Source organism: Oncorhynchus mykiss, chromosome 1 (assembly GCF_013265735.2).
Source record: "Oncorhynchus mykiss isolate Arlee chromosome 1, USDA_OmykA_1.1, whole genome shotgun sequence".
Classification (NCBI taxonomy): Eukaryota; Metazoa; Chordata; class Actinopteri; order Salmoniformes; family Salmonidae; genus Oncorhynchus; species Oncorhynchus mykiss.
In genome coordinates, this window is record NC_048565.1 from 51,455,131 (window position 1) to 51,477,060 (window position 21,930).

Genomic DNA, 21,930 nt, shown 5'->3' on the forward strand with positions numbered 1-21,930 from the left:
GGGCACATATAAGTATCATCAGGAGAGGGACATGGCTATGTCTTGCAACACGACTGACAATTCACAACTCGATCTAAAAGCATCTCGGAATAGAGTAATTCAGCGGAGCCATTTGAAGTAGCCTACAGAAAATACTTCATGCAGACTCAAAAATAAGTTCACTGGAGGCTCAGTCAGTCCCACAGTCTCCACAACTTTTCCGTCAACCTGTGAGCACCACGGACAGGGGAAAGAGGGGTTTGGGCAAAATTGTAAAACAAATTCAAACACGTGAGACCGCACTGACCACACAAGGATGTCTGTCCACGCGTCCTGGCTACCAGTACCGCTGCTGGTGTGGGGACTGGTCTGCAGCTCAGTGCGCACTGCCCCGTTAGCGGGTGTGCAGAACGGCGCTCTTGAGCGGCATTGGGAAACGCTCTACTCGCGATCACTGGCTCGGAACCCATGGGAGAAGAGAGAAATCACCCGGGATGGTGAATATCTTATGGGCATCAAAAGACTTAGGCGTCTCTATTGCAACGTCGGCATTGGGTTTCATATTCAAGTTTTACCAGACGGAAAGATAACTGGAATACATAACGAAAATAGATACAGTAAGTTTAGTTTCATACTTTTATTTAAACCAGCATCTTTGGGCACACGTGTTGGACGCCCCTCTCTTCGTCTGGAAACCTGTTTGTGCCATGTGCCACCACTTTAGAACTTCATATTGTGAGTTTGGGTTGTGTGAATGGGCACCATGCCAACTTCAACATAGTATTGTGTTTAGATTAGGCCACTAGCCAATTGACGTCACGTGTTAGTATTTTCGTCCGATGGCCATGAGGACAGAGGAAGGAGTGTTTTAGCCAAGTAAGATTTCGTCTTCTTTGGGCAACATTGAAAATCGTTTGCGGCTCTGTTTCAACGACATAACAACAAACAAGGCTTTAGTACATGTTTCTGAAGAGTCAAAATAAATCACGGATAGTACCAGATCTGGGGGTTTGGACTTGACGATAACTGTTGGCTACCAGTATATTGGGGTGCAATTGGGTTAGTTATTCTTTACTGACTATCCAGTATAAAGTCAGGACAATTTTCTACTTTTCTTTTCTTCCTACCTAACACATTAGTATTGTATTTTGATACATACATTTGATACATTCCTCCAAGAGAATAACAAAGACTAGACAACATTATTATTATTATTATTATTATTTTGATCTTATGTAAACCATAGACATAACAGTTTGAAGTTTTCTCAGAACTTCATACTGCCAGGAACTCATACTGGGAACTTTAGTGAGGGGAAGTCTATATCATATGTAGCCTAGTTGTCATCTAATGCCAAGGGAGAAATGCACCAATTTCCTTGCAGGGTGTTTTAGTAACAGTTTGAAAATAGATCTAAATAGATCTGTGTCTACTACAGACTTCCTTATCTACTGGATCTATTTTACAAGACTGGCATAAACAATGGATTATACACAACTTTGCTATGGTGTACAGAATAAACCTTTCAGTAATATTCTTTATCTCATTTCAGGTCTCCTTGAGATATCACCTGTGGAGAGAGGGATTGTGACCATCTTTGGAGTACGAAGTGGTCTGTTTCTAGCCATGAACAGCAAAGGGAAGCTCTATGGCTCTGTAAGTGTACATGATGTGTTTTCTGGGACGTATTTCTGGGTCACAACATACTTTATTGCATGAAAGGTCTCCACAGCAAAATGACTGTCAATGTCTTGGCGGGCCTTTACGTGTTTGTAGCTTATGAACTTCATTATAAGCTACATCACAGGTGCGTTCAAAATAACCTTTCCTTTCCTTAGAGTCCATGTACAGTATATGGTATTTCAAAGTAAAGTTGAATTGGGCCACAAAATCCCTAAGTGTTGAGATTGATCTGTGTGATTTGGGTCATTTGCCAACAGAGGTTCGACATCAGCTTCCATATGGCCTGCTGTTCATTGCGTTATTTTATGGTCTCTTAACGTAGACCGTAACCTCTCCTCTCTCATCCTTTCTCTAGGGTCATTACAATGACGAGTGCAAGTTCAAGGAAAGCCTCTTGGCAAATAACTACAACGCGTATGAATCTGCAGCCCACCCAGGGATGTATATTGGACTGAGTAAGACTGGCAAAACCAAAAAAGGAAACCGGGTAACACCAGCAATGACAGTGACACACTTCTTACCGAGGATCTGAATGATTCCAGACAGACTGTGCCTTCAACAGAGGGCAGAGGAGAGAGAGAGAGGAAACAATGCACTTTCAAATGGTTTTTCTAGAGTGAGATATTTAAATAGTTTATTTATGATTCTTGAGACTTTTTATATTTTGGGAAAGTGGAATTACGTAGAAAGGGAACATGAAAAAAATGACAATAGTTTTTTTTTTTTTTTTTTTTTTTTTTTTTTTTTTAAATCTATTGAATGTGCGCTGCTATAAGTGTCTTGAGAGGAGTACATTTTCTTTTTAAACGTCAAATGGATTTTGCACTGTTTTTAAGTTATTGTTGTGCGGCAATGGTTGTGCAGTACGTGTCCTTGTCTTACTTGTGTTACTTTGAAAGAAGTTGCTGGCCCAAGTTTGTCAGAGTTGTCTCTCGGCATCAAAAAGATAGACAATGACGGAAAAGGTCCAAACCATTCAAAGTTAATTACAGGTCCCATGATTAGTCATTTATTGGCCGATACAATGACAATTGGGACTTACAAAAACTCCACAACACAGAAATGGGTTTCTGCATTGAATTTGTCGTGTGGTCTTGGTCAGAGTTGCGTGTGTTATGGCAGTATTTCTACGTCAGAAAGACCACTTGTTATTTTTCCATTCCTAATTGATTTAGTTTTTTACTACCTCAGTGTGGACGTGCAAGCTCCAGGGATTGTGTTGTTGTTTGTTCTGTGTCTTCTACAGTATGTTGTTCTGTCATATTTCTGAGCGTGACATATGACGCTGCCACACTTCTGTGTTTTACAAGTTACAACTTAACCTACACTGTATACCACCGATAAGGTGAACTGGAGGAATTGAGAGGAACCCATTCAGAGAGAGGGAATCTGAGGTTAGAAGGCACATCTATAGTGTACGGTCAGGGTTAAAAGTAACTCTGGTCTAGGGTTGAACTATATTTTTGTTGTTGTATGCATGTATGGTATAAAACTCTTTCATAAATAGTACATGCAGCACACAAATGACTGGACGGTACTTGATTATCAGTAATTTATGACAATTCCACTTTCTTATGTTTTCTGTATTTCAAATATATGTATTGTTGTACTCAATGCCTGATATGTGGTTTTGTAAATCCTTGTGAATTGACTTCCCTTGCAGTTGTCAATAGTAAGAACCCATATTAGCTTTGGGAGTATGTTGCTATTTCAGTTTTTTTTATTCATGCAAACTAAACCAAGAAGAATGTCCTTTCTTGCTGGCACAGAGGATGCAGAAAATGAACAAAAACTGAAACTAGATGTGTTTCTTACTGTGTTCATTCATATGATCCCTTGTGACCTCCTGCAATCAGTTCAACATTATATTATGTTCTCTGTTATGCGTTTCATGTGTATAAAAACTATGTCTGTAGTTTTATACAGGTCCTGTTCAACTTTGTGATGTATGTGCTGTGCACATTATCAAAAAACGTAAAGAAAGTCAATAAATGATGTTCTGCAGCATAGACTATGTAGTGTGGATTGCTTTCTTCCAGAAAGGAGTTCATTGAAAAGTGACGTCTTGATCAACATCAATCTACAACAGACGTGTCTGTGAATAATGCCCCAATTTCGTTTTTAGCGCCTACATAAAATATGAACATATCACAGATCATTTGTCCACACTCATGACCCACAGCACTTTGAGAAATGTAGAACGCCTTTTCAAGTACTGATTGGTGCAATACATAGCCTGGGGGACATAGGCCTATCACACGGTCCCATAACAAGGAAGTGTTATGCAGTGTGCTCTTCTGAATGGTGACTCACACGTATACAGTTCTGACTTCAAACTATGACGCTTCAGTCAGTTTCACTAAATAATGGGGTTCCCCAACTGTGACCATCTTGCAATGCATTTTCAAAACAGACCAAAACAATTGAGACGTGAAAGATGAATAACAATGCTTTTAAACTATCCTACCTCGCATGTGATTTCCATGCATTTTCAGACCTGCAAAATAACATTCATTTAACCTAGAAATTCAGATTGAATTCAGATCTGTTTCACGCTTGTTTCACTCATTGAAACCACGGTGAAACATAGCAGGGTTGATTTCCAAGCTAACTTTCAGTGACACTTGAACTCAAAACCAACGGCAAATCCACACTGGAGGTCACCATGCAGGGTGCGGAGGTCGCCATGCAGATCACTGAGACAATGGGGTAATTTGTATGCTTGGATTTAACATGTTAAAAGCCTGTTGCATTCACACCTCTCTAAAGTGGTAATGCTGCTGAAATCTCATCGGTAAATTGGCTATGCTAATAGGGATAAACACGACTAGATTGTTTTCCTTGTGGCAGGCTGAGACAGTGTGAATGGAGGACAAAGCATTCGTCAATATGAGAGTGTGATTTCAATGAATGAATGCATGTACAGTAGGACAGTAGAGCACCAGTCCCGCCTCCCTCTTTGGGCCCGCTCAGCTTCTATACATACTCTACTTGATTAATCCGCCACTCACTATGTAGTCATAGCTACATTCATAAGGTTACACAGTGACCAGCTCATGTAAATTAGCCTTCTGACAGTTTACCATGCAACATCTACAATGGCCCTAAGCCTTTAGTACGTTCAGAAGATCACAGAGAGAAGTGTCCAATCCCGACACAAGCATTTTGGGCGTCTTCTCTTTTACACCATAAAGATGACAGTACACTGGTACCTTCCCAGCCCAGATGAGAGACCACTAAAAACGGTGTCATTTCTGCACCAATCGTACTGCCATCATCAACACCAACATTTGCACATCACTAGGGTGCTACTTCTACATTGAACAATTCACCTCGAGGGTCTGTTTTATTCCCTGTAATCCTTTCATGTCCTTTAGATGCACAGAGGTCTCAGCAAACTCCAGACAATCCAGGAAACTAGCAACAATGTGTGTGTTAACAGAAAGTGTATTGATTGTAGTTGATTGGTGGTTAAATTGATGGCCTTGGTAAACAAGATGCAGCATGGCTTGGGCAACGGCTGGTATTTGCTAGTAGCTATTTTCACATGATTTTTTCCCTCTCTCTTTTTCAGTGCTAATGCACACACACTGGCTGGGAGGCTAGCAGCAGGGAACAGACAGCCAGGCCTACACATTGACAGCAGGCAGTTGTGAAAAGGCATGTATAATGCAACCGTCCTTTCGCTTCTGTGTCTAAGAGCTCAGGTGTAAAAGGGGGAGGTCCTAAATGCTTACTCCTTTGGCTCGAGTCTAATGTGCTGCCGTCAAAGGGAACACGGAATGGTAATTCCTGAATGCAGTAGTGAACTAATTGCTACAAACTAATATCATCGCTGTAATCCCTAAATAAAGGGCCAACAATAACTCTCCCAGGCCAGGAAACTAGTTAACGATAGTGGATGAAAAATGAAGGATATGTTAAACTAAGCATTTGTCTTAAACTCTTAGACCCACTTAATCTTCCTCTACCTCTACTGCTGTGAGTGACTGGAAGGGGAACCTTTGACTATTCATTGTTCCATTAGAGTCTCAACATCCACAATTGTTGAAATCATTAAATTACCGTTTTTTTTTAATCCCCCTATTTATCCTCCTTTAACAGACAAACAGACACACAGCCTCTGCTTTTGGAATAGGGTTATAGGCTCAGCGCTGGGAAGAACTCTCCAGGACAGGGCTTATGTCTAATTCTCTGTTATGGCCTGTAGGCCTGAGCAAATAGAAGAAGAGCTGTGGGAGGAGGACTGCAAGTACACCACAGAGAGGGAGGTTGTGGGTTTGGTAGTTTGGTGAGAGGTCAGGTTTACTGCTGAAGACTCAGAGCATCTCACATAGTTCCTCTCTGGACGTGACCCCACTCTCTAAAAGGGTCTCAGGGGGAGTTGGGATATGCAAAAAAAACACATTTTCAAATTCACATATGCATATAATACTCACTTGTACATGTGTGAAACAGAACAAATATAAGCATTATTATTATAGTGCAGTGATGATAATATGGACACTGGAGTGTAAAACCATGCAGCAATTTGGTGAATCCAGTCAGACTTCAGTTGCTGGTTTTACCGGACACGTTACCCGATAATTTACCTTTCAACAGGTGCTTTGGGGACAGGAAGACACAAATGCAATTTATGCTTCAACACAAATTCACTTGCCTTAAGATTATATCAAATGGAAGATTCACAAGCGCTATTTGAGCCACACAAAGCTTGTTTTGCCTGTGTTAAGGTTTTGTTCTCTAGATCTCAGATATTGTATATATATATATATATATATATACATTTTAAATGTGTGATAGCCCGGCCTCAGTTTATTGTTTTTCTTTGCTACTGTTTTGTCTGTCTCTGTCCCTTTATCTAGTCACTTCCCCTTGAGTTAAAACAAAACACTGAGCAGATGGAAGTCTTTCTTTCCCTAAGGTCAGACCACATTGCACACAACAAGCTATAATATTGTAGCAAACGGCGACAGAGCAGCACTTGTTGGTCTCTAACCCGAGTCTCCAAGCCCGTAGCCAAACACTCTAACCACTGCTACAATATTGTCATGTAAAAATGAATGTTACAAATATTTTTTTAAATATCATCGTTTGCGTGATTTCTTCTTGTATGCATTGAATCCAGGCGAGTCTTAAGCGAGTTTGCTGTCCATGTTTGAAATAAGCAATTCTCAATGCAAACAGCACATTAAACATCAAAGGGGAATTACTCATGGCCAGACATGAAAGAGGCGCTCATTTAAGAGTGAAATCGCATGATATACAGTCAGGGCTGCTGTGAGATGCCACATGCTCTGGTCTGTTTGTCTGTAATCATTTCTAAGCACGTAATGGCCAGCCTTTTCTTTGGTTGGAATTCACGATCTGGGAAGTCATAGCCTAGCTGTTTACCTGCCTCTCTTTCTTCTCCTCCCAAACTAAATGGCCACTCATGTGAAAGTGTGCATTTCCTGTCTGAGCGTGCTCTCTATATGTGTGCGTATGTCTGCTCCTGTCCCGTGCAGCAATGCCGGCCCAGGTTTGGCCTGGATCCATGGTGCGGCAGGCCCGAACCTGCAGCTGGGAGAACGAGGCCTGGCCTAGCGGATGGAGGGAGGGATGTATTTAGCTGGCGCGTTTGTGCCCCTGGTCTCCTTTGTAGAGCCAGCTGTGAAGTATGTGTTTGGGACAGTGGTGTAGTGCGGGCCTGCAGATGTTTGGCCATAAAGAGCAGCACTTCAAAAGAGAAGAGACACTCCCCCCCTTTCCTCCAGCCCCTCTCTTCTAGGACAGAGCTCCACTCTGGAGGACTTTCAGTGAGGGGAAACAATGCAGACTTGGGCCCTGTAATCAGTGGCCACTGACAGGTGTTGTGAAGAATAAAGGGCTAGTTCTGAACTGGTGAAACAAGTTTAGACCCAAGTCACTTTCTATGCTGTTGTCTCACATTATGGAGCAGCAGACTGGTCTGTCCTGGCCAGTCAAGGCTTTATGTCTGTAAACTTGGGACATCTTGAACTTGACTGCTGCTTGCACTCCGTCTGTCCAGGAACACAAGCTGGTAAAGCAGTCTTCAATGTGAAACAAACCAGGAAATGACAACTGAGTTACTGTGTGTGAGCTGGGAAAGCTTATGCTAGTATTAACAGTGTGTGTTGTTACAACAGCTGGGAACTGGAGCACTCCAGATTAACCTAAAGTGTTTGGGTTATCTCATTAAGGATCCTTTTCATGCTCTGACAATTATGTGTACATGTGGTTTTTTTTTTAACCAACGTTTTAGTCCTTTTAAACCCCATCTGTTTGAAGCTCTTTAGAGCTGGATCACACACGACTGCAGGGACCACAGAGGGAAATGTGAAGTAGTAGTACTAGAGGTAGCAGCAGAAGTACTGGAGGTAGCAGCAGTGTTGTATTTACTGTGTTATCTCCTGTTTCTTCTCTAGAATCTAGCCAAGTTCATAATCTAATAGAATATCATGTGTTAGATTCAATCAGAATGTCCCATCATCTAACAACTGTACAATAGGGGTTCCTCAGGGAACTAGCTTAAGGCCTATACCCTTTGGCATACAACGTGTCTAATTAATCCTAGTATCCTAATAGTGTCATAGCTACTGGTATATTATAACTGCTCAGCCATCCAGTTAGCTCCATTGAAGCCGCAACTAGTTGACGAGCCCCAGGTGACGAGCAGAATAGGAGGGACATAGGAGGAACTTGTCACACCTCCAGTGTTTATGTGATTAGAATTCTCTCTAAGGGGGAATAGAACAACTTCTGTTCTCAAAGGTCAGTCTGATTTCCACTGCATTCCTGCTACATGTTTTCACATTTGCATCTGCAGTCAAACGTTCCCATGATTCTCATCTGGCACTCCCTCACAGCTGAGATGGTGCAGCCAGGGCATGACAAAACAAAAAAGGCATGACATGTTTTTTTTAGGCAGGCTGTGAAATGAACAAACAAATAAAAAGACACGACAAAAGCTTGCAATTTCTATCGAAAGTTGAACGGTTGTTCTCCATTTCAAGTAGTCAAACACGTAGATTCTAATGGAACATAAAACAATGGTTTATTTTTCTTTCATCAAACTTTCTTTTAATCTCCCTTAAGGTCATGCACAATGTGACACTCCTCTAATGACACGTGTGTTTTTTCTCTGCACCTTCTCTGAGGTCGTTAAGACCACACACCTTCATTTGACTGGCTCCTCCCTCTCAGCAGGGCTCTCCTTGATATCTAGTGCTGTGTTGACATGGACCGCGCCTCAGAGAGGATAATACTCCTGTCCTGCCGCTAGACTCCTATCATAGAGAGAGAAGAAGTGATGGCTTGGGGGGGGACGTCTCATCTCATTCATCAAAGCTGCTGAGTTCAAGCCCTGCCCTAACTCACCATGGGAAAGACGTATTATATCTGATCTGTCTGTTGAGCATAAGAAGCCGTCTCCTTTCATTTAGCAGCCTTTTGATCAAACGCTTCACTCGCAGGTATCAGATCCAGCAAAGGTTTGGTTGCGACAGGGAACAAGGTACTGTATCAGCACGAGGGATCACTAAAAACTGGGATCTTATCGTTTTATACATAATGTGGGACACTTGATTGATCTGCTGCACCACAGCCAACATGTTCCTCTGGATTAACGTTGGTAGTTAAAGGTCTTTGAGATTTTAAGTACTCTGTGAACTGTGACTACACCAGACACACCACTTCACTGTGATTATCGTTATTTATAATGCATTGTGCATTAGTTACATGCATGGTATTCCTTTCACATAATATGACAAATATGTGACGCAGTCAACATTTACTCCTATTTTCCAGCTGATTCGTCCTTTGCCACTGCACTGCCTGTGGGGGTTGATGTCAAATCAATCAGAGACTATCAGTCCAAAACGCTGCCAAAGCTCCCCCCCCCCCCGCGTGTGAGCTAAAGATCAAACGACCTATTAAGGGAAGACATTAAGCAGTGAGGAGGGTAGGTACACACACTTTGTATCTAAATCAAACTTCACTCAATGATTTAAGTCAACAGAAAGGGGCAATCAGTGAAACTTCGGAAGGGTACAAACATGTGCCCTTGGGACACAAGCTTCCGAAATTGTAACATCGCCCTTCTTTTGTTATGACATAACGTTTGATATCGCTCAATCCCTTTGTGTTTGATGGAATAATGGGACAGATACTTTCCCAGTGCAGTAATAACAATAATAAATCAGTAATAACACTAATAACAGAAATAACACTTGTCCTACAACTGTAGAACTTCCATATAGCTGGATGACCCTGGTTATCTGACAGCATTACAAACTCTCAAGGACAATCTGAGGGGGGTGAGCTGCATAATAAACACTTTAAAAGCATTATTAGTGGAAATAAACATCAGCGTGTTGAGAGTTGCACTCGGGGGTTTCTAATCATCAAACAAATGAGTCATCAGTGAGTTTCCCAGCAGGTGAGCACTGAGTTCTCTGGGTGTCTGTCCTGCGTATGAGTGTGTGTCTGTCTGTGCATACCTGCGTATTTGTGTGTATCTCCCACCCAGCGTGGAGTGACACTACATCTATATGGGCATGGCTGAGTGTCACGCCCTGGTCTTAGTATTTTGCTTTTTCTTTATTATTTTGGTCAGGCCAGGGTGTGACATGGGTTATTTATGTGGTGTGTTTTGTCTTGGGGTTTTTGTAGGTTATGGGATTGTGGTGTAGTATAGTTGTCTAGGTAAGTCTATGGTTAATATTGCCTGCTAACATGAATTTCTTTGTGTCACTTCTCTTGCAACAGAGTCAGGGTATATGCAGCAGTTTGGGCCGCCTGGCTCGTTGCGAACTTTGTGAAGACTATTTCTTCCTAACAAAGACAGCCAACTTCGCCAAACGAGGGATGATTTAACAAAAGCGCACTTGCGAAAAAAGCACAATCGTTGCACGACTGTACCTAACCATAAACATCAATGCCTTTCTTAAAATCAATACACAGAAGTATGTTTTTTTAAACCTGCATATTTAGGTTAGCAGGCAATATTAACCAGGTGAAATTGTGTCACTTCTCTTGCATTCATTGCATGCAGAGTCAGGGTATATGCAACAGTTTGGGCCGCCTGGCTCGTTGCGAACTAATTTGCCAGAATTTTACGTAATTATGACATAACATTGAACATTGTGCAATGTAACAGGAATATTTAGACTTATGGATGCCACCCGTTAGATAAAATATGGAACGGTTCGGTATTTCACTGAGAGAATAAATGTTTTGTTTTTGAGATGATAGTTTCCGGATTCGACCATATTAATGACCTAAGGCTCGTATTTTTGTGTGTTATTATGTTATAATTAAGTCTATGATTTGATAGAGCAGACTGAGCGATGGTAGGCACCAGCAGGCTCGTAGGCATTCATTCAAACAGCAATGTCGTGCGTCTCGCCAGCAGCTCTTCGCAATGCTTCAAGCATTGCGCTGTTTATGACTTCAAGCCTATCAACTCCCAAGATTAGGCTGGTGTAACCGATGTGAAATGGCTAATAGCGTTTCAAACGTCACTCGTTCTGAGACTTGGAGTAGTTGTTCCCCTTGCTCTGCATGGGTAACGCTGCTTCGAGGGTGGCTTTTGTTGATGTGTTCCTGGTTCGAGCCCAGGTAGGAGCGAGGAGAGGGACGGAAGCTATACTGTTACACTGGCAATACTAAAGTGCCTATAAGAACATCCAATAGTTGTATATGAAGGTATATGAAATAGAAATCGTATAGAGAGAAATAGTCCTATGATTCCTATAATAACTACAACCTAAAACTTCTTACCTGGGAATATTGAAGACTCATGTTAAAAGGAACCACCAGCTTTCACATGTTCTCATGTTCTGAGCAAGAAACTTAAATGTTAGCTTTCTTACATGGCACATATTGCACTTTTACTTTCTTCTCCAACACTTTATTTTTGCATTATTTAAACCAAATTGAACATGTTTCATTATTTATTTGGGGCTAAATTGATTTTATTGATGTATTATATTAAGTTAAAATAAGTGTTTGTTCAGTATTGTTGTAATTGTCATTATTACAAATAAAATAAAAAAATTGACCGATTAATCGGCATCAGCTTTTTTTGGCCCTCCAATAATCGATATCGGTATCGGCGTTGAAAAATCATAATCGGTCGACCTCTAGTGTGAACCAAGTAGTTGGAGCTATCAAAGGAGTTAGGGGAAAATGGGAAGTGGAGGCCTACACAACTGAGACTCCTCAATGTTTGATCCTCAGTTGGTGAGCATTGCGTTGGTGCAGGAGCGGTAGCTCCCACAAGAGGACGACGTTCTGTGAGAACAGGCTGAATAGGAATTTCAAAGGCTGCGTTTGTAATGCTCATGCTCACCTGTTGCAGTGGAGTAGATTTAGAGTTAGGTACACTGGCATTCATGCTTATGCCCTGACACGCATGGAGTTTGATTTTTTTTCTGCAAATGCCAATAGTGTAAAATACATACTAAAGGTGTCGTATGCAACTCCCATTTACAAGCTCGGCACCCTTACACAAAACGTCCAGATGCCAATAAGGGTCATTTTTGTGTGACGATAATCACAAACCGACATGGAACACATAGGACAGTACAAATGTATTGACATAAACAAATGCATTAAACATGTATTTGACACGTATTAGAAAACGGAAGGATCTAACATATTGAGACTAGCGTGTCAATTTGTCACCAGCCTTGATAAAACAGTCTTCGTAAGGCGCTTTCAAGCCACCTTATTTACCGGCTTCTCCTCTGATAGGGAGCCCTTCAAAGGCAGAGCTGCTGCAGATAAGACACCAGGACACAACATGTATTCTTGGAGGAGCACTACACCACAGAGACCAGAGACCAGGGGACACAGATTACCCCGATGCTGGCTGCAGGAATGCCCATATAGAGTAGGGTGTTTTGTAACAGCACGGGCAGAAACACACTGCACTCCAGAAACCCCTATGTACCAAGCTGAACCTCAGAACAATTATTTGTTCTTTTCTGTTTGAGGATTTGAGAGCTTTGAACAGCATGGACCTCAGTATATTTTGCCAACGCTTGTCCCAACCCCAGCAATGGTCATTCTGCTAGATGTGAATAGACTAGATTGGACTGAAATGAAAACATCATGAATGATTCAATAACATCATGATCCCGTAGTAGCCGATAAGAAGGCAAGCTTATAGTTCTATCAATCAAAGCCCTTTTCAAATCAGCAGATGTAGCCTCAACCCGGCCCTAAACCCCAAACAGAAGTCAATGCAGACGTAGAAGCACGGTGGCTGGGAACAAACTCCCTAGAAAGGCCAGAGCATTCTAGATCATGTTAGATGTTCAAACGTTCATAGATGACCAGCAGGGTCAAATTATCCTTTTATACCTAATGCTCCAAGGATCATTGGGGTTTAAAAAATATCAGACACTTAGGTGATAAAAGCTGGTAAACCACTTGTTATAGTAAAAGCGACACTTAATCTGACACTTTAATTAAGATCATGATTTGACCCCAGTCACAATATGAACTTACTTTTTGTGAGTTCCAAATGATAGCAAGTAGACCGTATTGGGAAAGTCTGGGTGCCATAGCTAGTAAGCATAATCCAGTAAAGTGCTGCCCTCCTCTGGGTAAAATAGAGAACCACAAGGTAGCAACATAGCATTGTTATTTGCCGCTCCGTATCCATTTTGAATGATTTCAGGAAGCATCTATATAGGCCTTATAGAGGGTTTATGACAACGGCATTAAGCGTTTAAAAAGTGTCGTTTATTTAAAGTGGGACACAAAATCCCATCAAGAGGAAGAGGTATGACAGCACAATTTATTGCCTTAGTATCAGACATGCGCTCAAGTCTGTTCTGGACCCTCCAGTAGAGGGTGATATGACCCTTCCTACTGGACCCCGTGACACTACATGACTGCAGTTGGTTCAGAATGAATGAGAGCCACAGAGGCTGTCTGCATAATGCTGCTGCCTGCCAAGCTGGTTTTGTCCTGGGCAGCTGCCTTTCTCTGATTTTCCTTTTCCTAGAAGAGGCCTGGATCAGAATTCAGCGGGACAAAGCAGGCAGGGGCCAGCTGCCGGACAGACAGCTGGCCTATAGCACTCTGCAGCAGGTGAGCATTGGACTGGCGGCATGAACTGAGGCCCACTGATAACATTGCCCTGCTCTCTCTCTCTCTCTCTCTCTCTCTCTGCTCTTTCTCTCTCTGCTCTCTTTCTCTCTACTACAAGACTCCACTCTGCAAGCAAACAGCACTTCACTTCAAATGCTGCCAGCTGTACCGCCTGGAAACCCTTGTGCCAACGGCCATGACCCTCCTCTACTGTTTCATAAATCTGTGTCTGTGGAAAATGCAAGAGCATAGAAGCACTATCTGGAAGAAAGATAACGTGAAAAGAAAGAGAAGGAAAGAGAAAGCAATATTCCCTGGAAATCAGTCTTCCCTATTCCCTGGATGGGAGAATGTGATGGAATTTCGGAAGCGACAGGTGGTATCAACGGTAAAAAAAACAATTAGAAGTCACGATGCTGCAACTGACATACCATTATAATAGCGTACATTACTTTACTTTACTTTGCAGGCTATGCTACAGGCTACGAGAACAGCAACAAAAGCAGATTTACAAGTTACAATCGTACAAGCTGCTTGCGAGGAAACTTCTCCCTCTACTTTTTGATAAAACACAGTATGCAGTAAGAGGCCGCTTCGGCAGCTGTTCTGTTGTGTGACATAGCAGTGGTGGTGCAGTGTGTCCTGAGGCCATAGGCTTAGGCTGACTGGGTTACGCTGACTGGGTTGGGCCGCTGTGTCCTAAATGACACTCCATTCCCTATATAGTGCACTACTTTTGACCATGGCCCCAAAAGAATCTCCTTTATAAGAAAGCATTGCATGCATATCATTGTACTTGCAGATCTGAGAAACAATTTCTTTTCCTAAAATCATTTCAAGGAATTCTTTGTCATTTTACATGACTGGAGACATTACAATAATGACCAAAATGACACGCTACTCTGACACTGACATAGGGAGATCAATAAAACGAATGACTTTGCCTTAAATGCAACCAATAGTATAAGCCAATGAAAGGAGTGGAGACACAGATTGTACAACATGATTTGTCACATCATGAGCACACAGAGTATAGGCCTACATGGGGAGGAAGTTACAGTCCACCTTTCTAGTGGCACTCACTCATACAAACTTTTTTTCACGCAATTGTATTTTGAAATATTGTGAAAGACCTTTTAGCTACTGCCTGTTGTTCATTGACAGCCACAACTCAACTCAGCTGTTTGATATTTGCTGTAAGGGTTGCACAAATGCAGGCTTTCCAATTGTGGGCTTCTCGACTGTAGGCCTATATGTGCTCGGAATGTGACAGAACACAATCCATAGCGATTTTTTAAAAGTAGTTATTGATCATCTGTGGCTAAATTATGTGAAGTATTTTCAATTATTTCATTTATTTCTATACAGACAGGAGTATTTATGTAATTTGGCAAATGTATTTAAATGACTCAACACATATTATTATTATTATTCAATGGATTGTAGCCAGTAACCCCAATCAGTGCTTTGCAAAAGTATTCATCCTCCTTTGCCTTTTTCCTATTTTGTTGCACTACAACCTGTAATTTAAATGGATTTTTATTTGGATTTCATGTAATGGGCAAACACAAAATAGTAAAATTTACAAAATATTTATTTCAGAAAATTCGAGTACAGTATATACATATGAGATGAGTAATGTAGGGTATGTAAACAAAGTGGCATAGTTTAAAGTGGCTAGTGATACATGTATTACATAAAGATGCAGTAGATGATATAGAGTACAGTATATACATATACATATGAGATGAGTAATGTAGGGTATGTAAACATTATATTAAGTAGCATTGTTTAAAGTGGCTAATGATATATTTTCCATCAATTTCCATCAATTCCCATTATTAAAGTGGCTGGAGTTGAGTCAGTGTGTTGGCAGCAGCCACTCAATGTTAGTGGTGGCTGTTTAACAGTCTGATGGCCTTGAGATAGAGGCTGTTTTTCAGTCTCTCGGTCCCTGCTTTGATGCACCTGTACTGACCTCGCCTTCTGGATGATAGCGGGGTGAACAGGCAGTGGCTCGGTGGTTGTTGTTCTTGATGATCTTTATGGCCTTCCTGTGACATCGGGTGGTGTAGGTGTCCTGGAGGGCAGGTAGTTTGCCCCCGGTGATGCGTTGTGCAGACCTCACTACCCTCTGGAGAGCCTTACGGTTGTGGGCGGAGCAGTTGCCGTACCAGGCGGTGATACAGCCCGACAGGATGCTCTCGATTGGGCATCTGTAGAAGTTTGTGAGTGCTTTTGGTGACAAGCCAAATTTCTTCAGCCTCCTGAGGTTGAAGAGGCGCTGCTTCGCCTTCTTCTCGACGCTATATGTGTGGGTGGACCAATTCAGTTTGTCCGTGATGTGTACGCCGAGGAACTTAAAACTTACTACCCTCTCCACTACTGTCCCATCGATGTGGATAGGGGGGTGCTCCCTCTGCTGTTTCCTGAAGTCCACAATCATCTCCTTTGTTTTGTTGACGTTGAGTGTGAGGTTATTTTCCTGACACCACACTCCGAGGGCCCTGACCTCTTCCCTGTAGGCCGTCTCGTCATTGTTGGTAATCAAGCCTACCACTGTAGTGTCGTCCGCAAACTTGATGATTGAGCTGGAGGCGTGCGTGGCCACGCAGTCGTGGGTGAACAGGGAGTACAGGAGAGGGCTCAGAACGCACCCTTGTGGGGCCCCAGTGTTGAGGATCAGTGGGATGGAGATGTTGTTACCTACCCTCACCACCTGGGGGCGGCCCGTCAGGAAGTCCAGTACCCAGTTGCACAGGGAGGGGTCGAGACCAGGAAGTGGGACATCTGAGGTTTGTAGTTTTTCAAAGCTTGGCCTACCGAATACACATTGAGATATGGATGAGGTTGCACTTCCTACGGCTTCCACTAGATGTCATTCATATTTTGAAACTTGAATAAGGATTCTACTATAAAGGAGGGGCTCATGAGACCTCTTTGAGTCAGTGGTCTGGCAGAGAGCCTTGGTCTCACGACGCGCGCTCCCGACAGAGTTACCTCGCGTTCCAGTGCTTTTTCTAAAGACAAAGGAATTCTCCGGTTGGAACATTATTGATGTTTTATGTTAAAAACATAAAATTTTATGTTAAAAAAAAATTCCATACATCGTTTGACATGTTTCTAAAGGACTGTAACGGAACTTTTTGAGTTTTTGTCTGGATGAAGTGCCTGCGCCTCATGAAGATGGATTACTGGGCTGAACACGCTAACAAAAAGTGGCTATTTGGACAAAAATGATGGAACTTTAAAAAAAAAAGATTGTTTTTTATATTTTCTGGGTCAAGGTTTGGCTTTTTCAAAAGAGGCTTCATTACTGCCACTTTTAGTGAGTTTGGTACACATCCTGTGGATGGGGAGCCATTTGTTATGTTCAACATAGGAGGGCCAATCAGAGGTAGCAGCTCTTTCAGTTGTTTAGTTGGATGCAGCTTGAAGGTTTAGAAGCCATGACTATTTTCATGAATGTGTCAAGAGATATAATATTAAAAGCTTTGAGTGTCTCCCTTCATCCTAGGTCCTGGCAGTGTCGTGCAGACTCAGGACAACTGAGCTTTGGATAAATACGAAGATTTAAAGAAGATTTAAAGACAAGTCCATAATTTGCTTTCTAATGATCATGATCTTTTCGTCATAGAAGTTCATGAATTTATCACTGCTGAAGTGAAAGCCATTCTCTCTTGGGGAATGCTGCTTTTTAGTTAGCTTTGTGACACTATCAAAAATACATTTTGGATTGTTCTTATTTTCCTCAATTAAGTTGGAAAAATAGGATGATCGAGCAGCAATGAGGGCTCTTCGATACTGCACGGTATTGTATTTCCAAGCTAGTCGGAAGACTTCCAGTTTGGTGTTGCACCATTTCCGTTCCAATTTTCTGGACGCTTGCTTCAGGGCTCGAGTATTTTCTGTATACCAGGGAGATAGTTTCTTATGACAAATGTTTTTTATTGTTAAGGGTGCCGACTGCATCTACGGTATTACGCAAGGTTACATCTAGTTCCTCAGTTAGGTGTTTAACTGATTTTTGTACTCTGACATTCTTGGGTAGGTGGAGGGAGTCTGGAAGAGCATCTTGGAATCTTTTGGTTGTCACAGAATTAATAGCACTGCTTTTGATGATCCTTGACTGGGGTCTGAGCAGATCATTTGTTGCGATTGCAAATGTAATAAAATGGTGGTCCGATAGTCCAGGATTATGAGGAAAAACATTATGATCCACAACATTTATTCCACGGGACAAAACTAGGTCCAGAGTATGTCCGTGGCAGTGAGTAAGACCATGTTGGACAAACCCCACATGTTGGACAAAACCCACTGAGTAAATGATGGCTCCGAAAGCCTTTTGGAGTGTGTCTGTTGACTTTTCCATGTGAATATTAAAGTTACCAAAAATTTGAATATTATATGCCATGACTACAAGATCCGATAGGAATTCAGGGAACTCAGTGACGAACGCTGTGTACTGTTTGTGGGTGAGTCCCAGAAAGAAGGCCAATTATCTACAAATTCTATCTTTTGGGGTCGGGCAGAAAACAGTTTTAAACCAGCGATTGAGTTGTGAGACTCTGCTGTAGAGCTCCTCACTCCTCCTAACTGGGAGGAGGCCAGAGACAATTTCTCGTTGCCGACATATCTTTCTAGCTGATTTACACGCTGAAGCTATGTTGCGCTTGCTGACCTCTGACGGTTTCATCTTAACATCGTTTGTCACGATCGCTTAAATGGAAGGACCAAGGCACAGCATGATTTGAGTTCCACATCTTTTATTCACCTTGAAACTTACACAAAAAACAATGAACATACACGACCGTGAACTACGTGTTGCAACAGGCACAAACACAAAAAAATATCCCACAAAGCAGGTGGGAACAGGGACACCTTAAGTATGATCCCCAATTAGAGACAACAAACATCAGCTGCCTCTATTTGGGAACCATGCTAAGAGCACCAACATAGAAATGAAAAGACACCCCCTAGTCACGCCCTGACCTACAACACCAAAGGTGCGGACGCCCTGATCTACAACACCTCCCCCCCCCAAAGGTGCGGACTCTGGCCGCAAAACCTCAAACCAAATGGGGAGGTTGGGGGGGTGACTAGTGTCGGTGGCGGCTCCGGTGTGGGTCGTGGCCCCCGCCCAGACCACGGATCCGGCCATGGAAACGGGCTGAACGCCGTGGGCATTGGCTCAGAGGAGGGCTCCAGACATGGAGCTGGGTTGGACGCTGTGCCTGGACTGGGCACCGGCGCAGAGGAAGGTTCCTGCCCTGGAGCGGGACTGGACACTGTGCCTGGACTGGGCATCAGCGCAGGTTTCACCGGAATGATGACACGCTCCTCAGGTCGAGTGCGTGGAGCCGGCACAGGACGCTCCTGGCTGGGGAGGCGCACTGGAGGCCTAGTGTGTGGAGCTGGCACAGGTTTCACCGGACTGATAACACACACTTCAGGGCGAGTGCGGGGAGCCGGCACAGGACGTACCGGGCTGGGGAGGCGCACTGGAGGCCTGGTGCGTGGAGCCGGCAGAGGTGGCACTGGACTGTTGACACGCACTTCAGGGCGAGTGCGGGGAGCCGGCACAGGATGTACCGGGCTGAGAAGGCGCACCGGAGGCCTGGTGCATGGAGCCGGGCAGATGGCACTGGACTGGTGACACGCTCTTCAGCACGCCTGCGCTGTAGCATACTCCTCGCTACCACCTCTCTCCTGTGTCTTTCATTGAATTCCTCCACCGACTCCCACACAGGCTCTGGCACTCCCCGCTGCTCAGCCGACCACTCCTTGTGCAGGGAGTAGTAAACAGCGTTATACAAGATCTCAATTTTCTTGGCAATTTCTCGCATTGAATAGCTTTCATTTCTCAGAACAAGAATAGACAGACGAGTTTCAGAAGAAAGGTCTTTGTTTCTGTCCATTTCGAGCCTGTAATCGAACCCACAAATGCTGATGCTCCAGATACTCAACTAGCCTAAAGAAGGACATTTTTATTGCTTCTTTAATCAGGACACAGTTTTCAGCTGTGCTAACATAATTTCAGAAGGGTTTTCTAATGATCAATTCGCCTTTTAAAATTATAAACTGGGATTAGCTAACACAACGTGCCATTGGAACACAGGAGTGATGGTTGCTGATAATGGTCCTCTGTGTGCCTATGTAGATATTCAATTAAAATCAGCCGAATCCAGCTACAATAGTAATTTACATCATAAAAAAATGTCTACACTGTATTTCTGATCAATTTGATGTTATTTTAATGGACAAAAAATGTGCTTTTCTTTAATTTCAAAGAAAATTTCCAAGTGACCCCAAACTTTTGAACGGTAGTGTATATATACACCGCTCAAAAAAATAAAGGGAACACTTATACAACACAATGTAACTCCAAGTTAATCACACTTCTGTGAAATCAAACTGTCCACTTAGGAAGCAACACTGATTGACAATACATTTCACATGCTGTTGTGCAAATGGAATAGACAACAGGTGGAAATTATAGGCAATTACAAGACACCTCCAATAAAGGAGTGGTTCTGCAGGTGGTGACTACAGACCACTTCTCAGTTCCTATGCTTCCTGGCTGATGTTTTGGTCACTTTTGAATGCTGGCGGTGCTTTCACTCTAGTGGCAGCATGAGACGGAGTCTACAACCCACACAAGTGGCTCAGGTAGTGCAGCTCATCCAGGATGGCACATCAATGCGAGCTGTGGCAAGAAGATTTGCTGTGTCTGTCAGCGTAGTGTCCAGAGCATGGAGGCGCTACCAGGAGACAGGCCAGTACATCAGGAGACGTGGAGGAGGCCGTAGGAGGGCAACAACCCAGCAGCAGGACCGCTACCTCCGCCTTTGTGCAAGGAGGAGCAGGAGGAGCACTGCCAGAGCCCTGCAAAATGACCTCCAGCAGGCCACAAATGTGCATGTGTCTGCTCAAACGGTCAGAAACAGACTCCATGAGGGTGGTATGAGGGCCTGACGTCCACAGGTGGGGGTTGTGCTTACAGCCCAACACCGTGCAGGACGTTTGGCATTTGCCAGAGAACACCAAGATTGGCAAATTCACCACTGGCGCCTTGTGCTCTTCACAGATGAAAGCAGGTTCACACTGAGCACATGTGACAGACGTGACAGAGTCTGGAGACGCCGTGGAGAACGTTCTGCTGCCTGCAACATCCTCCAGCAAGACCGGTTTGGCGGTGGGTCAGTCATGGTGTGGGGTGGCATTTCTTTGGGGGGCCTCCATGTGCTCGCCAGAGGTAGCCTGACTGCCATTAGGTACCGAGATGAGATCCTCAGACCCCTTGTGAGACCATATGCTGGTGCGGTTGGCCCTGGGTTCCTCCTAATGCAAGAAAATGCTAGACCTCATGTGGCTGGAGTGTGTCAGCAGTTCCTGCAAGAGGAAGGCATTGATGCTATGGACTGGCCCGCCCAGTCTGGGACATCTGGGACATCATGTCTCGCTCCATACACAGACTGTCCAGGAGTTGGCAGATGCTTTAGTCCAAGTCTGGGAGGAGATCCCTCAGGAGACCATCCACCACCTCATCAGGAACATGCCCAGGCATTGTAGGGAGGTCATACAGGCACGTGGAGGCCACACACACTACTGAGCCTCATTTTGACTTGTTTTAAGGACATTACATCAAAGTTGGATCAGCCTGTAGTATGGTTTTCCACTTTAATTTTGAGTGTGACTCCAAATCCAGACCTCCATGGGTTGATAAATTTGATTTCCATTGATAATTTTTGTGTGATTTTGTTGTCAGCACATTCAACTACTATGTGAAGAAAAAAAGTATTAAATAAGAGTATTTCATTCATTCAGATCTAGGATGTGTTATTTTAGTTTTCCCTTTATTTTTTTGAGCAGTGTATATTTATTTGAACAAAAATCTGACAATTTGAGTGATTATACAAAAAAAATTCAATATTTTTTGTTATTTAATGTTTTTGCGTATTGCCTTAACATTTTGCCTGGGGTACGCTGTGCAAATGTAGGCATGTTTACATAATTTTGCGCTCACATCTTATGCTCACATCCATTGAACTGTACAAAGCTAGCTAGCTAGCAAAAACAACCTGAGGGACAAATGGACTCTATTGCACCTCCAACAATTTTCCAAGTCGACTGACAGAATTGATACTTGCTCTATCACTGATG

The 21,930-nt window shown here is 43.1% G+C and overlaps 1 protein-coding gene across 1 annotated transcript; it reads left to right on the plus strand.

The window, feature by feature from the left end:
• LOC110524584 (fibroblast growth factor 4B-like) lies at positions 1-3,667 on the plus strand. The gene is made up of 3 exons (XM_021604390.2): positions 1-596; positions 1,532-1,635; positions 2,018-3,667. The coding sequence occupies exons 1-3, from the start codon at positions 296-298 to the stop codon at positions 2,192-2,194; spliced, it is 582 nt and encodes a 193-aa protein (XP_021460065.1). The 5' UTR covers positions 1-295; the 3' UTR covers positions 2,195-3,667.
• Positions 3,668-21,930: the final 18,263 nt, after the last annotated feature.

What these genes read in the sequence shown, in the direction of transcription:
- LOC110524584 (XM_021604390.2), top strand. Translation starts at nt 296, where the DNA reads ATGTCTGTCCACGCGTCCTGGCTACCAGTACCGCTGCTGGTGTGGGGA. An exon ending in ACATAACGAAAATAGATACA is followed by an intron (nt 597 to 1,531) that starts GTAAGTTTAGTT and finishes ATCTCATTTCAG; the next exon opens with GTCTCCTTGAGATATCACCT. An exon ending in AAGGGAAGCTCTATGGCTCT is followed by an intron (nt 1,636 to 2,017) that starts GTAAGTGTACAT and finishes TCCTTTCTCTAG; the next exon opens with GGTCATTACAATGACGAGTG.